At 37.8% G+C, this 15,253-nt stretch overlaps 1 protein-coding gene across 10 annotated transcripts in view; it reads right to left on the reverse strand.

Annotated features, from left to right (window-relative positions):
- The window catches only part of nrxn3a (neurexin 3a), a 205,492-nt gene that overhangs the window by 173,330 nt on the left and 16,909 nt on the right, over positions 1-15,253 (reverse strand). For all 10 annotated transcript variants that reach the window (XR_007884294.1, XR_007884295.1, XM_051396253.1 and 7 more), the window contains 2 exons: positions 3,685-3,705; positions 1,784-1,810 (listed from right to left, as the gene is read on the reverse strand). Coding sequence is in view for 8 of the 10 variants with exons in the window: in XM_051396253.1 (XP_051252213.1) it covers positions 1,784-1,810; positions 3,685-3,705 (48 nt within the window). In the remaining 2 variants the exon portion in view is untranslated. The remainder of the gene's footprint in view (positions 1-1,783; positions 1,811-3,684; positions 3,706-15,253) is intronic.

Here is a 15,253-nt window from a genome sequence, read left to right on the forward strand (position 1 = left end):
AGTTTTCAGGCTGGCCAGGTAACCTGTGTAACACGTAGTTTGTAATTCCTTCATTTTCATGCCTTTTTAAGACGATCATTTTACTGAAAATATTGGCATAGACGATACATAATACCTATTCTGTCTGTGAATTATCCTCACATAATATTATGTGAGGATAATAAAGACAATGTTTACCTAAAAATAAATGTTTTTCCAGCTTTATTCTATTTTGGAAGTAGTTTGTTTACAAAAATAAACTTTATTTTAAATAACTATTTATTTAATTTAATTGTTTTGCTGTGTGTCCAACTATCATTTGTTAAAAGGTCCAGTGTGTAACATTTGGGAGGATCTACTGGCCGAAAAGGAATATAATATTCATCACTAGGTTTCCATTAGTGTATAATCACCTGAATATAAGAATGAGCTGTTTATATCGACAGAGGAAGCGGGTCTTTTTCTACGGTGTCCGCTATGTTGAACTGCCATGTTTCTACAGTAGCCCAGAATGGACAAACCAAACACTGTAGATAGGGCCTTTTGCGTATTTTGCATTCTGTGGCCACTGTAGTTTCTCCTACACACTTGGAAGGTAAGGGGCATTCAGTTTGTTGCAATCTGCAACTTCACTGCTAGATGCCACTAAATCCTACACACTGGTCCTTATCTTTGTTTTGAAATTGTTAAATAAGTCTACTATTTAATACTTAAACTAAAGGTACCTAATGCTGCATTCATGCAATGTCGGTATGATTGGAAGAACAGAAAAACCTTCCATTCTTCCAACTCAGGGGTGTTTATTATTCCACAGTGGTTATCCCCACTTCTAGCCTGGTCCTCATACTACATAAATAACCTAAATTTTGCTGTGTACATACATCAACAAGTGAAACCAGACATAAACTGTGTATAGCTTGGGTTTAAGTAAGTACTAAGTAGTAAGTAAGTAAGAAAAAAATCCCGGTTTAGGTTAAAATGACTACTTAGTTCAATAATAACCCCTTGCCCCCAACGACAGTGGAAAGAAGACCCTTTCCTTTAAGTAAAACCACAAATACAACAATGTAAAAAAAAATTAAATCCTACTTACGTAAAGGTAAAAACAACATCATAAGCTACATTTAAATGTACTAGCCTATTATGTGTAAAATAAGCATTTTGCAGAAGAAAGTTATAGTACTATAATATAAATAGTGTGTTGGATTTTAGAACATAATTGTGTTTTTTATGCACAATTATAGTTTGTATAGTATTACAGTTATAATTTCACAGATGGTGACTTTTATTACAGTTCTATAACTTTTAAAATTAGGATTACAATAAGAAAAATCAAATAATAACAGCACTCTTCTGTAAATTTGAGTCTGATTATTTGTATTATAAGTGTTATTATATTATTATTATTATTTATAAGTCATTTCATTGTTTTTACATGTGTAAATTATCTCTAATAAAACATTAAAAAGTCAAAGAAATGACACAAGATTTTATCTTTAATTTTTTTATTAAAACTAAAAACAATACTTATTTTATAACATTTTTGGCATCCCAGCTACTGCCAGATTTTTTTAATACAATTTTTATTAACCGTGTCAACAAATATCACTAGCTAGCTTTAACTTCAAATAGCTCTCTCGCTTTAGCTAGAGGTCAGTATCAGCCAGCGTTATCATACACTATAATTTGTTTGCTTCTGAAGATTTTACATTACAGCAAAATATTCCACACCAACACCAAAACATGCAGCTCCACACTGGACCCACAAACACAAAGACATGACAGAGAAGAGGAAGAGGCATACCTTGTTCTGCCATCATATGTGCAAGGCCTTGAGAAGATGAGAGAGATAAAAGAGAAGGAAGGGAAAGAGCACACTTAGTTCCAATACTCTTTGGTATTGTGATGATACATGGTTTTTCCAGGTAGGAAAGCATGACATCAGAACACACTAACACACAAAGCTTCCTGTGGCTGCAGGAGGCTTCTTCATAACAAATACAAGCATGTTAGTAGAAGAATTATCCTGCTAAAACACGTTTAACCTCACCTCTAACCATTATCATCCATACATGAAGCAAAAATAAATGTCCTATTTTTATTGTTTCCTACATTATTTTCTTCTGTTTGAGCTTTGACTGGCGCTCTTTTAATTACACCGTGTTGTTGAGCCCTTTTCTTCTGCAATGGTTTAATGCCTCCTCTCTATAAACACATATCTGAATATGAATAAAGAATTTGTAGGCATGGAAAAAGACTTTGGCATCGGAAGTAGTTTGGTTTCCATTTGTAGTCCGAGTAGTATTGACCAATCACATTTGAACGGATTTTGGTTGCATGCAGGTAAACCGTCTGTGTGAAGAGCAAAAGAGGCATTGGCTATTTTCTGACGATGATTTAGCCTTTTTTTTATTTATCTGCATTCATATGCAGATATCTGGGGTTTTTTTGCTTCTAAAGCAGGGGTTGGCTTGGGGCCACTGCTACTGTAATCTCACATTATCTTCAACATTCAAATACTACAAGAAAGCCCCCAAACCTGTTCTCTTTGTATTAACTGCAATTGCAGGCCCCTTTATCTTTGCCATTACTTTACACCAAACTAAACAAATTACTAAAATAGAAGTATTTTTATTTTAATTGTATATGATGGGATAGTTTATATTGATCAGATTATGTTATACTATACGCTGGAGGAAGGTGGATGGAGGGCCGCAAAGGGCCCCCAGTCCGCCACTTTGAGACCCCTGGTCTAAAGTAAAGTTGTTAATTGGACTGTAAGCAATAACCAGCATACATATAGTCAGTGGAGGTCTTGGCCTGGATATCCATAATCTGCTGGCTAAACCAAAAGCCCAGAATCACTGGCAGTTGGCCCCAGTGGCTGAATCGTTGTCAGACAGTGGGTTCTGCCATTGAATGGCAACAGACTGGAAAATTTGCCGTTTATCTCAATGAATCCACTACCAATACTCACATAAAAGTAGTGGATGGAAAAATACTATAATTTGCATTTCCCTTTGCTGATTTTCTGGAAATTTGGTTAAAAATGTTCACTACATTTAAATGGAAACCTGACTAGAGATTTGCCAACCCTGCATGCACTTTAATACACAGTAGGTTATTTTCAGTAAAACTGAGTGTGAATGGGTGAATTCTTTCCATTTGAAATGTGTAAAGTTGTATAAAGACTGGCAAATCATTTCCAGTAACATCTAGTATAATAATGTTGTATTAAACTACTTATAGTTGCTTTAATAGTCGCTCACCAGGTGCCAGATGTTAAATAAAATTCCCTCTTTCCAGGAAACAGTTTACAGTTCACTGCGCAGTCAGAAAATCAAACGGGGAGAACATTTTTCTGAGTGAAGTAATCTGCTACAGTAAACAAGAAGCTGTCTTCACTTTTGTGTCAAAGTTACGTTATGGTGAAATATTGTGGTTGTGTCTCTCTGCAGGCCTCTTTCTTGTTGCATCTTCTACATTCCCTTTGGCACGCCACTTTATTATTCTTTCTTTATGGCAGCTTTTCAATACAGTGTTATCATACTGTTAGACCATGATGTAGCAGTGAAGCAGCCTGACACTGCACAATCACCAAGCCTATGTTTGTACTGCCCTAGCCTGCCTGGACACCTGCAGCTATACCAATAATTGCTATGCTCGTCATATATTTACATTGTGGTCTTTTTGATTCAAACTCACCTGGCATATTGTTGTTGACCTCTGGAATAGAAGGAAACAGAGAAAAAAAGCAAACAAAGCCAGCATTAGAAACACTCTTCTTACTTGCATGTTGACTGTCATGCAAAAGATTGTACACTTCAAAGTCCATACAGAGGGCTGGCAGTGGGCACAGCCATGTGTATGTCATTTACAGTCCAAAGGGGTTTAGCAGTGAGGAGTTAAACCATCATTCAGTTGCACTGGATGAAATTTAGAGAGAAATATCCTGGTGTGAATAAAAATACATCTCTTCCCTCCATGTGTAAACACCAGTGACACACACACATATTTCAGCACAGCCATTTTGCTGTTTGTTTGCGATCAGAGAGACATACACAAACCCAAAAATAAAAAAGATAAAATAAAGTCCATTCTTTACTCATGAAAGAAACAAAAATCTCTGTACTCCGGTCTCTAGTATTGGACACCATACTGATGATTTTGCTACTCTTAGAGCCACTGCAGTAGTTTGTTAAAGCCATGGGGCCACTAACATCAAATATCCACCCTAACTCTGGAAACAATGAATATCCACAGCACAACACTTTTTCAGCTTTTGTTAAAGATTAAAGTGGTAGTCAAGTGGAAATTTTGACCCGAGGGTGGCACTAGATAAAACGTCTGGAGTCAAAGAAATGCTCTCTCAATGGTGCATTTCTCAGCGAAGCCACAATGTCACCCACTGAAAAAATTAAAATGATAATGTCATACAGATAGCTGACTGACGGCCTTTACAGACATTTTAATTACAGAAATAATTAATAATAAATAAAACAATCTACCTATTCCACAGATTTTGATACAGAAAATAATATATAACATTTACATTTAAATTGATTTACAGAACTCAAGCCACAAAATAAAAGCTACAGGGTGCAACAGAGTGCAATGGGCAGATGTTGCAATGATGACTAAGAATAATTAACACACATATTAACAAAAGTCAGATATGGTTTAAAAGAGGAATATAGAAGCAAACTCATGCACACAGACCATACTTAAGGGCGACTTAAAAATTTCACTTGTGACGTGCCTCAAAATATTCATTTTGAACACAAACATACAGAATAACAAATTATTATTAATTATTTAAATCTGTCATAAAACACTGTATCACAGTAGAAACATTAGATGTACTAAACAATGACAAGTATAACCCATTATAGACTATAGCTACATGGTAAACAGATAAAATCTACTTAAATAATCAACATTTGAATGTACTTTGGCTCTTCTTTCCTTCGTTATTACTCACACATTGAATTTTAATTATTTTGGTTAATCTTTAGAATTTGAGTAATTACAGATTTAAAAAATAATAATTGTAATAAAGCTTAACCATATTTATCCATATTCCCCCCCAAAAAAACATAAAAAGTCAGGGAGTCTGCAAAAGAATCAGGACTCATCTTGAATATTGATGACAAATTCTGACTGTCATTGTAATTTATGAAGATAGAGTCTTGCTAAATACTGGCAACACCTTAACAGGCAGACGATGTTCAGAATGAAAACAATTGCTCTGCTTTGATTATTGAAATATATGTGGCCTTATTTAGTTAGGCCATGCACAGAAATGAAGTAGCTGGAAAATGGAGTAAAAGGTAATTGACTTGAGATGCATTAAATGTTCTTAGCGGGGACTAATTGGGCATGTTAGTGTGTTAATGTGAAGGCAAGCAGATGGAAGTCAATCAGATATGCATTAAATATTAATTCAGTTTAAACTGAGGACTTGTGTCAGCTGTGCTGGAATGATTTGGTCAAATGGTCATCTGGGAGAGTGTGTGTCGGGGGGGGGGGGGGATAATCTTGCTAAAGCTTCAATTCCTCTGTGTCTTTTCTGAATCGGTTGATTTATTTGAGATTTCCATAGCATTGAACTTAACACTCAAAAACCAACACTCTTGACAGAAGGAGATTAGGGCAGATTAAGTGTGTCTGTACATACAGACACACACACAAATACACATGTGAGGACTTGTATCGCTATCTTTGTGGGCCTATTTGAAGGTTCAGACTTGGTTTTAAGGTTCAGGTTAAGCCAGAGAAGTGCTTGCTTTTTAACCCACAAGATTATGTTTGTATCACGGATGCACAGCATCAAAAGGTCCAGTGTTTAACATTTAGGAGGCCTTATTAGCAGAATATGGAATATAATATTCATAGGTATGTTTCCATTTGTGTATTGTCACTTGAAAAAAAGAATGTTTTCTTTACTTTAGAATTAACCATTTTTGTCTACAGAGGGAGCAGGTTGAACCACCATGTTTCTACAGTAGCCCTAGATAGGGCAGTTTGAGCTGCTTGGTGGCCCTATGCTTAAAACAACACTGTACCCTCTAGTATCGGTTTTGCATGTGCATGGCTCGGCGGTCAAGTTAGCAATATGTGGTTGAGGTTCAAATAAGTACATAACGTAACAAACAATCATAAACGCAAGTTAAGTTAGATTTGTAACGCAAGTAATGCAAGTTAAAAAGAAGTCAATGTTGACTTATGGTGTCACACGGGACCCCCAACAGTGGCCTCCTGGTTGAAAGTCATGTGTTTATTTAACCCATCCATCTGCCCCAACCTCCTCCATATGTGGACTTTACCACTTTTTATACATTGTGCCAGACGGCTTTGTCCAGAACTTACACTACAGCGTCATACTTTAAAGCATAGGGCCACTTAAGAAGTGGTCATATTTGACGTCTTGGGAGTGAGAACAGGCAGCCCAGTAGCCTACAATAACTGATTGTTGGATTTGGCCCTAAATATTGAGAAAGAAATGTCCAATATGGATATACTCCCTAGGATAGTGAGGTTAGGTAAATAAACTTGTTCAACGTTAGGGAAAGATTGTGGTCATGGTTAAAACTAAACTGACTGGTAGGAGATGGAATACTAAATGCAGTCTCCAGTGTCAAAGTTAGATGCTTCCATCAGTCCACCTCTTCCAACAACACCACAATACTTCAGCTTTTGCTCTTTATAGACATTCACTAAAAAAACACAAAGTTGCTTGACAAGTAAAACCTAAACACAGGTCGGTTTAAGTCAACCACTGGGGAAGGAGTAGATAAAGCAACATCAGGGAGAGAACAGATTAACAAATTCATCTTTCAGTTCTCTCCCACTCCAATTTGACTTTCTGACTAATCCATCATTCAAAGCTCAATCTCTCTCTGCCTCTCTCTCTCTCTCTCTCTCTCTGTCCTGATGATCAGCTGTATGCAGTTGCCCTCCCTCCTGCTCTATCATTATTTTGTTCTCTATCTTGACCTACTTCCTTTGACAATTTAACTTCTCTTGTGTTGTGCCATCAGGCTTGTGTGTGTGTGTGTGTGTGTTTGTGTGTGTGTGTGTTTGTAGACAGAGAGGCATGGAAACACATACATATTTAATAAGGTACCAGTCAACAAACCAATCTAACACTCACAGGTACAATTCCCAGTTGCAGGCTAGCCACTATTTAATTCAATACAATTACTGTATAGGTGGGAAGGGGGGGCTCTGACACAGTTTTTTTCTGTTATAAATGTGACAAATCTATATCCCCCACCTCAGAAATCCTCCTAAAAATAAAATCCAAACACCATTCTTTGGGGTGACTCACCAGCGCTTTGACAAACTTTATTTATTCATCAGTGGACACATAATCTAGGGTATGAGAGTGTGACTCTCTCTTTTAATTCAATACGCAAAAGGTGAGGCGAGGATAGCGGGGGATTAGAGCTCAAAGTGGATTACTTAAAGGGATGATTCACGATGTGTTGGATAAAGTGGGAGAGCGCAGTGATTAATGAGGTATTTCAAATTCTGCTTTCTTTCACCACTGCTGGCTTAACTGATTGTTTTCTGAGCGTTATTAACATGGAAAGTACATACACACACAAAATCCCCACAGGATAAAGGATTGAGTCATTACAGTGGCGAGGGCTTGATTATTATTGTTTTCATCATCATCACTGTAACAGCTCTAACCTCCTCGCTGACCGATTGCACCAGCAACCATGTTTCATGTTAATATGAACATACGGGTGGCTGGAGAAAAAGAGCAGGGAGGGCTGCTGAAGCCATCTGCTCATGTTGGGGTGTCAACGGCGTACAGCTGGTGGACTGTCGACTGGTTGATGGCAGCATGGTGCTGAGACTTGTTAGAGAGGGAACCACCCATTGAAAGAAAAGACAGAGGTGCTGCGAATAATGCAGTTTGGAGTTAATAGTGTCTTTGAACTAGGGATGTCACGACAACCGGAGCTGCTGGTCAGATGCGAGACAGAGAGCGATGGGAAGCCGCACACTTACCACACCGCACACAAAAAGCAAAAAGGAGTATTTAATTAATATAATCAGAATGTACAGACGAGGACAATAAACAGCAGAATCCAGCTTTATCACCGTCTCTATTATCATCAATTTTACTCACCAAACTCAATTCTGCTAGTTTCTCACTCCCTTTGACTTCATCAATTAATCATTAATTAAGGAGTGCAGGAGTTCACCGCCTTGTTTGCATTGGTCTTAATCAGATATCCACAAGCTGGCCCACTTGTACAGCAGTGTAACCCACAACATGCTCTCTCTACAGGTATGTAAACAGTTGGAAGCTATGGAAGATCTGAACTCTGAACTTTGGAAGTGTAATTTCGGACAATTTCTGTGGTTATGGTAATTACCAACGACAGAGCATTTGTAGAAATCCACTGGATGATTTTGTGGCGAATGTATATAGGAGGAAGATTTTTTATATAATTAAAGCCTGCAATGTTAGCCTCTACTAATCCTTGAACACTACCTATTGTGGCATAATTATGGAGAAGAGCGTATGGACGCATCATGGCTGTTCCAACAGTGGGCTACTGGTCAGAGGTGGCCACCTGTATGTTACACAACATATAATGCGATAGAATACAGGGGGTGTTATCTACACTGCAGCTATGTTGGAGTCTGGTTATACAAAGGAAAAGCAGTCTGCATAGAAAATATTGCAAACTCCCAAAATGGCATTGGTCATCAGAAACACTGTTTACAGTTAAAACTTAAGACATTCTGTTTCCAAGATCTGCAGACTTAGAACGGTCCAGTGTGTAACATTCAGGAGGACTTATATGTATGTTTTCAATAGTGTATAATCACCTGAAAATAACAATTGTTTTGTTTGAGGTCAGCTGACCAGTTAAACAGATTCCAATCAAAGTGTGTTGCCGTCCGGTAAAAAAATGGTTCATAGCTCTGACCTTCTCCGAGATACATTTAAGGGGTCAAAGGACAGGAATTTGTTTGATGCAAAATTTTGACATAAGTGCACGACTGGCAGAAATTTGGTCTGATTTGGCGGTGACCAATTCAGAGCTAAAATTGAGCCAAATCCATACAGCTTTATATTACAGTGCTAGGGATGTCACAATACTGGGCCAATACTTCGGTACCAAGTCGATACCAAAATTCTGAAAACTGATGGTACTCATTTTTCACCAGTACTGTAGGTACCAGGTACCGAAGATGCAATTCTTCGTACCTGACGGCGCAGCATAACCGCTGTATCTGGAATTTAACTGCGATTGGGATCGACTACTAAATTTCTGGTATCGTGACATCCCTATGCAGTGCTGTTCACCAGAGAGCAGCTTCAACCTGCCGATACCAAATACAAAACAATGTCATTTTTAGGAATGGAAACACTATCAATACCAAAATAAAAAACAAGCAACTGTCCAATCACAGCTTGGCGGTGGGACCATGGGCAGAGCTTATCATCGCTGACTCAACTTGAGATGGTAGCCATGACAGCCAGCCATTCAGTTTCCTGCTACTGATGAAAACAGAAAAAAAACAACATAAAATTCAATTTAATTAAATAACTTATGGGTACAATGAAAAACAATATGAGGTCTATTCTTACAGTAATTCTCTGAAGTTCAGCATTATATTGCAAGACGGTGATAACTGGCTTTTTGTAGTTCTGTAATAACATTATGCACTGCAAAGTTTATCCATCCTGTAGTCTCACATTTAGCCCTTCAGGCAGCTCCAGCTGTCTACCTTGTGGACATCTATTAGCATTAACTAACCCTCCGCCCCTAAACCAGTCAGTGTTCCCTGTAAGCTAACGCTAACACGTATGAGGAATTGTGCCAAGACGATCACTTTTATTGTTTGTGTGTATAGCTTCCTACAGCTCAATCCATCACTTAAAACTGCAAACAGACAAATAAAACTGAATGTTTAATCAATAGTATTGTCCCTCCGGCCACAGGAAACAGTTTCAATGTGAACGGCTGTCCGTCATGACTACCAATGATAAGCTCAGCCCATGGGCCCGCCCCCAGGCTGTGATTGGACAGGTTATTTTAATGCATTTTCGCATTGGCAGTGCATTTCAAAAAAAAAAAAAAAAAAAACACTCTCCCTCATGAATACCAATGCTTTGCATTTAATATTGTAGTGTTGTGATTTGATTTTTGTGTGGCATGGAGAATATAAAATATATTAATTTGTAATATATTTCACTTGTGAGTTAGTTTGATTTGTTTAAAGTTGGGCATTTTAAATCTTCCATTTTCAGTATAGTGACTCAAAAATATATAATTATTGCACAAATTGGGATGCTATTTACATCTGTTGCTAATATCATACCACTAACAGAGTGCATACAAACAGAGCTTCAATAAAAAAATACATGGCAGAGCTAGTATCATTTTGAGTGTTGCTCAACAGACCTTTTCCACAGCACACATTTTCACTTGTGCAGGTAAAGCAAAGGTAGGACTAGTAGCATTAATGATGGCTCCATTCCATTTATGTGCCCTAGTTAGCCATGCTAGTGAGCCTGCATACACAAGAGAGGCTGTTAAACGGGGAAAAATAAAATGAATGCAGTCATTATCGACCTTATTAGTTACACCTTGTGTACCACGATATGTCAAAATGTCTGCTGAAAACATAGCATTGTGCCTGAAAGGTGAGTTTTAGCAAAAGTGTTTTTGTAAATTAAATATACAAACGTAATATTTTATTAACCTCAACTACAGACACAATCAGACATTTATTTTAAACAAGTTTATATAAGAAACAAGTCTTTATTTTTATACATTATATCTTACTTAAAAAGGCCTCAAGTGACTCAAAGGTAGTAAGTCAGAACTTAGACTGAAAATAGCCGTGTTGGTCGGGATGGCATGTTTTTTGGTATGACCCAGCAAGTTGAATGCATTTAAAGTCTTCCAAAACAATAATACTCAGACAGGATTTTAACCCTACAAATTCTAATCCTAACCGGAAAGTCATCATGGTGGCAACAGCCGAGCCGAACAGCAGAAATACGCAATTTAGATTACAATGTAAACTACCAGGAATGTGCGCTGTATGTTACAGGCCTTGCCAGATGACGTTGTGGAGCCATCTTGCATTGGTACCCCTACTGTGTCGATGTCTTTTAATTTTAAACATCTACAGGAAGTGCTGAGTTTAACTGAGGTTACCAAAAAAAAAAAAAAAGGCAAAGTAGAAGATATTGGAATTAATTAGTGAATGAAAAGAAGCTGTAGCAGTGCGGAAGTCGTGCTGTACAGGTGATTCCACTCCTACTCTGAATCTGGCCTATATTTGTTATGCTTATTCAAGACAGGCCATTATTTGAATACTATTATATGTCTTTTTGGTGAAATTACGGTATACAGTGTACATTTTAGATATAAATATAAAAGACCGTGTGTGTCATCAGGTCTATCTGTACAGATTGAGAATGATGAGATTCTTTATAGCCTTTTTGTCTTGCGTTTTAATTACATCATTAATAGTTTTGGGATTTTGGGATGAAAGTCTTTGAGTTAAGTAAATAAAATGTATGTATGTAAATACATATGTGTCAGGCATCTGATGATTGTAAAATACACAGTCTTATGTTTGTTTTGCTGCCTTTCAGTCGTGTCATATTCTCTCCCTGATGTATTTAAAAAGCAGGCATTCCACCGATCCACCTCTGCCAGCCTCATTAAGCGCCTTATTTATCCCTTAACAATCAACAATCCAGATTCTCTCAGTGCTGCCTGGGTTCCCTGCTCCCTCTCACCTATCACTGCCTCACATGAGGCAGCCTCGGCAGACGGGTGAGATAGCGAGAGCCAGACGTAAATCAACACTGGGAACTGGTCCCAATGTGGAGGCTGTAAATCACGGTTGCAGAAAAGCCACCCATCAACCTACAAGGGTCACGAGTGCCTTCGCCGAGTCACGCATCACAGCGCAGAGGAGCTGGAGGGTGGTTAGGTGGTGTGTGTGTTTTGGGGAGAGAACTGTGAGAGGACGAGGGAGTGGGAGGATACTGTACCTAAGGGAAGCCTGTAATGTAAGAGCAGGAATACCAAGAATGACAGAACACCATATTCAAATACTAATAGTGTCAGCATATAGTGAGTAGTGTGTCTGCTGCTGGAAGAAATATGTTAGGAAGGTCCTGTGTAACACTGATGAAATGCTTGTAAATATAACCATTATCTTACTGTAGAGGCCTAAAACCATTTATAAAATGTATCAAATCTGACATATTTTGTAGCTTTGTTGTTTGCTGTGGATATTCACGCTTCCCAGAGGATGACTGCCAATGATTTTGGTGGCCCTGAGGTCAAGATTTCTCTTCAACTCATATTGGTCTCCCACAGCATTTTTTATTGGAGCCACAATAATAATAATAATAATAATAATAATAATAATAATAATAATAATACATTTTGTTTATAGGCACCCTTTAAATCACTCAACGACACCTTTCTGGCACATTCAAAAAACAAGCAGCAATATAACATATCACAAATTCAAACAAAACAATAATAACAACAACAATATGTTAATGTGACAATTAGGTATAAAATCTTCTTCATCAACTATAATGTTAGGTTTATTAAGTGTCAGGGGAAACCAGCGGTGACACAGCCACAATTTTATTTGCAGCATTTAACCAATTTCTTAAGAGAAAGCCCGATATAGTTTGAACATAATGGAGGATTCCCATGGTGCCCATAGGATTACTGCTGTGTTCTTAGTAACCCCTTTAACTTTGTGCCACACACACACACATATATATATATATATATACACACATATATATATATACACACATATACATATATATATATATATATATATATATATATATATATATATATGTGTCCATTTTGGACATTCCATGACGTGTCTTCCTCATCAAATGTTCCTTTTAAACAGAAGATGATCTAATAGGGAATCTACCAAAAGGTACTAAGCACATTTCAGTTTCTCCAGAAGATATTTGGATTTCAATTACCCACATTATCTTTCCTTTAGTGCCACCCTGAGGATAGATTTCACATTTTTAGCCACGCTACCGGTAAGACCAAACAAAGCAAAATCATCAGTATGTTGAGGCCTGTGAGACTTTTAGGCCTTTGGTTTCACAGCGGTGTGCTACAGTGTCATGTGCGAAGCAGAAACTGCATTGACAAGGTGGAGATCATTCAAAATAATGATCTGTGTGGGTTGACCCTCTACCAGACATCCCAGCTACAGATATCATGAACCTCATCACAGTCAAATTTCAGTTCAACAGCGAGATCCATCAGACTCCAGACAAACTAATATTCACTTTCAGCTGCTGGAGGACGAACACTTGCTCCATCAGCTGTGAGTAAGAACATGTGTCCACTACACCCTAAGTATCTCTCTGCCTACAAATAACAAGCCCCAATATGAAATTTGGTATGGATTATGCCAAATATGTCTCAAAAGGGTAACCAGACCTGTGTTATAGTTTTCAGGACTGCATGAAAAATGAAAGCAACAAATACTGAAACAATAAAATATTCAGTTTACTTACATTATCACAGCCCAGCATAACATTCTAAAGGGACTTAAAACAACCTGTATCTGGTAGGTTTAGTCCTTTACATTCGTTTATGCGGCCAAATTTCTAACATCACCATAATATTTTAAATAATTTCCATAGTATTTCTCTCATCAGTATTCATATCTTCTGACTTTATCCACAATGATCTTACTCTTAATTTATCATATAGAGAAATAAGTTCTGTTGTAGCAGTGAGTCAGTGAGCGTATCATAGTTTTCTCTTACAGTACACAACAAGTATAACATTATAGAGCGTGTCAGCATCTGGTCCACAAGTAGGAATATTTGTGTCAGGATCGTCCTGCCCCGCGGTGGTGTGGCCCAGTGCAAGTGGGACAATCCACACCGCTGTGAAACTAGAGGCCGTAGCCATGTATTGGTTCTCGGTGATGTCTAATCAAAGAACACAGAATGATTCACACAAAACAATTCTAACACATACAGGTCATTGAATTAAAAAAGACTTTTAATGTTGTAGATGCATATGTTAAATTATTGAATTATTTATATTTTACTGAAATATTCTATAATAAATGTATTTGTTTAAGAAAGCAGCCTTCTGAGAACCTTTGTAAAGTCACATTGGTGCTATGGATAGGGACAGTTATCTGTCATTTGGAGATAACTGGCAGCAGCCGATGCCTGCGCTCATGAGACCGATAAAAAAAAGTTTACATCTCCAGGCTGGCTAGTTTTATGAGGAGTACCATCTTGACCTGCTCCATTTGTAAAGTGTCCTGAGATGACTTTAGTTATGATTTTATACAAATAAAACTGAATTGAAAGATTGTCATTGTGGCTGCTGTTGAACGATGTTAGCGCTCCCTTGTGAATCTTGTTCGTCCTGCTGTAAACCAATATTTTCTCAGGTACCATCGATTTTGCTGAATGTTAACACATTTCTCCCTTCCTAAATAACATATAATCTAAAACCCTTAACAGCTAGAGTCAAAAATATATTAATTTTGTAATGTATAGAATACATTCTCTTCTGACATACTGTAAGCCGCTCATGGTCTGAAATCTACAAAATAACCCAATATATTTTTCTATTTCATTAATTCATAAAAATTCCATCTAAAAACAACAAGTTACAAGCTAAAATAACCATGTATATTAGACTGCAATGTGCATGGAATAATGGAAATATACATTACTTTCCTTTGTAATCTACAATATATGTTGGCTTTTAGTCGCCCTGCTCTTTGCATTTGGCTTGGCTGCCATGTCAGTAATCTGTAATCAGTCATTTTCCCCCTCCAAAATTGGTATTGCTTTTAAAAATCCCAAATTAGTCGGGCTGCACTCTGAGCAGAGAGGTCAGTATAAAGGAACTGAAGCTCCTCCTCTCAGTGGCAGTTAGCAGTCCTCCACTCGCCTGACGTCGTGACAAAGCACCGGCTGAGCTCCCACATCTCCTTTTAATACTTTGCACACCGACATGTCTTCTGCTGCTCTCATGTGTCTGCAGTGAAAGACGACTAAAAGAGAGGAGCTGAAGCAAAAAACGCTTTCTACCCTCCGAGCCCGCCAAGTCAGTTAAATGCCACCAAGTCAATCAGCTGAGTGGAAGCGAAACAGCTCAGCTACCGCTAAGACACAGAGAGACATCAACCCCCACCCCCACCCAACCTCCACGCCCCCCTCTCCTTTATTTCAAACACCAGCACAGATAGA

The sequence above is a fragment of the Dicentrarchus labrax genome, unplaced genomic scaffold (assembly GCF_905237075.1).
Source record: "Dicentrarchus labrax unplaced genomic scaffold, dlabrax2021, whole genome shotgun sequence".
NCBI lineage: Eukaryota > Metazoa > Chordata > Actinopteri > Moronidae > Dicentrarchus > Dicentrarchus labrax.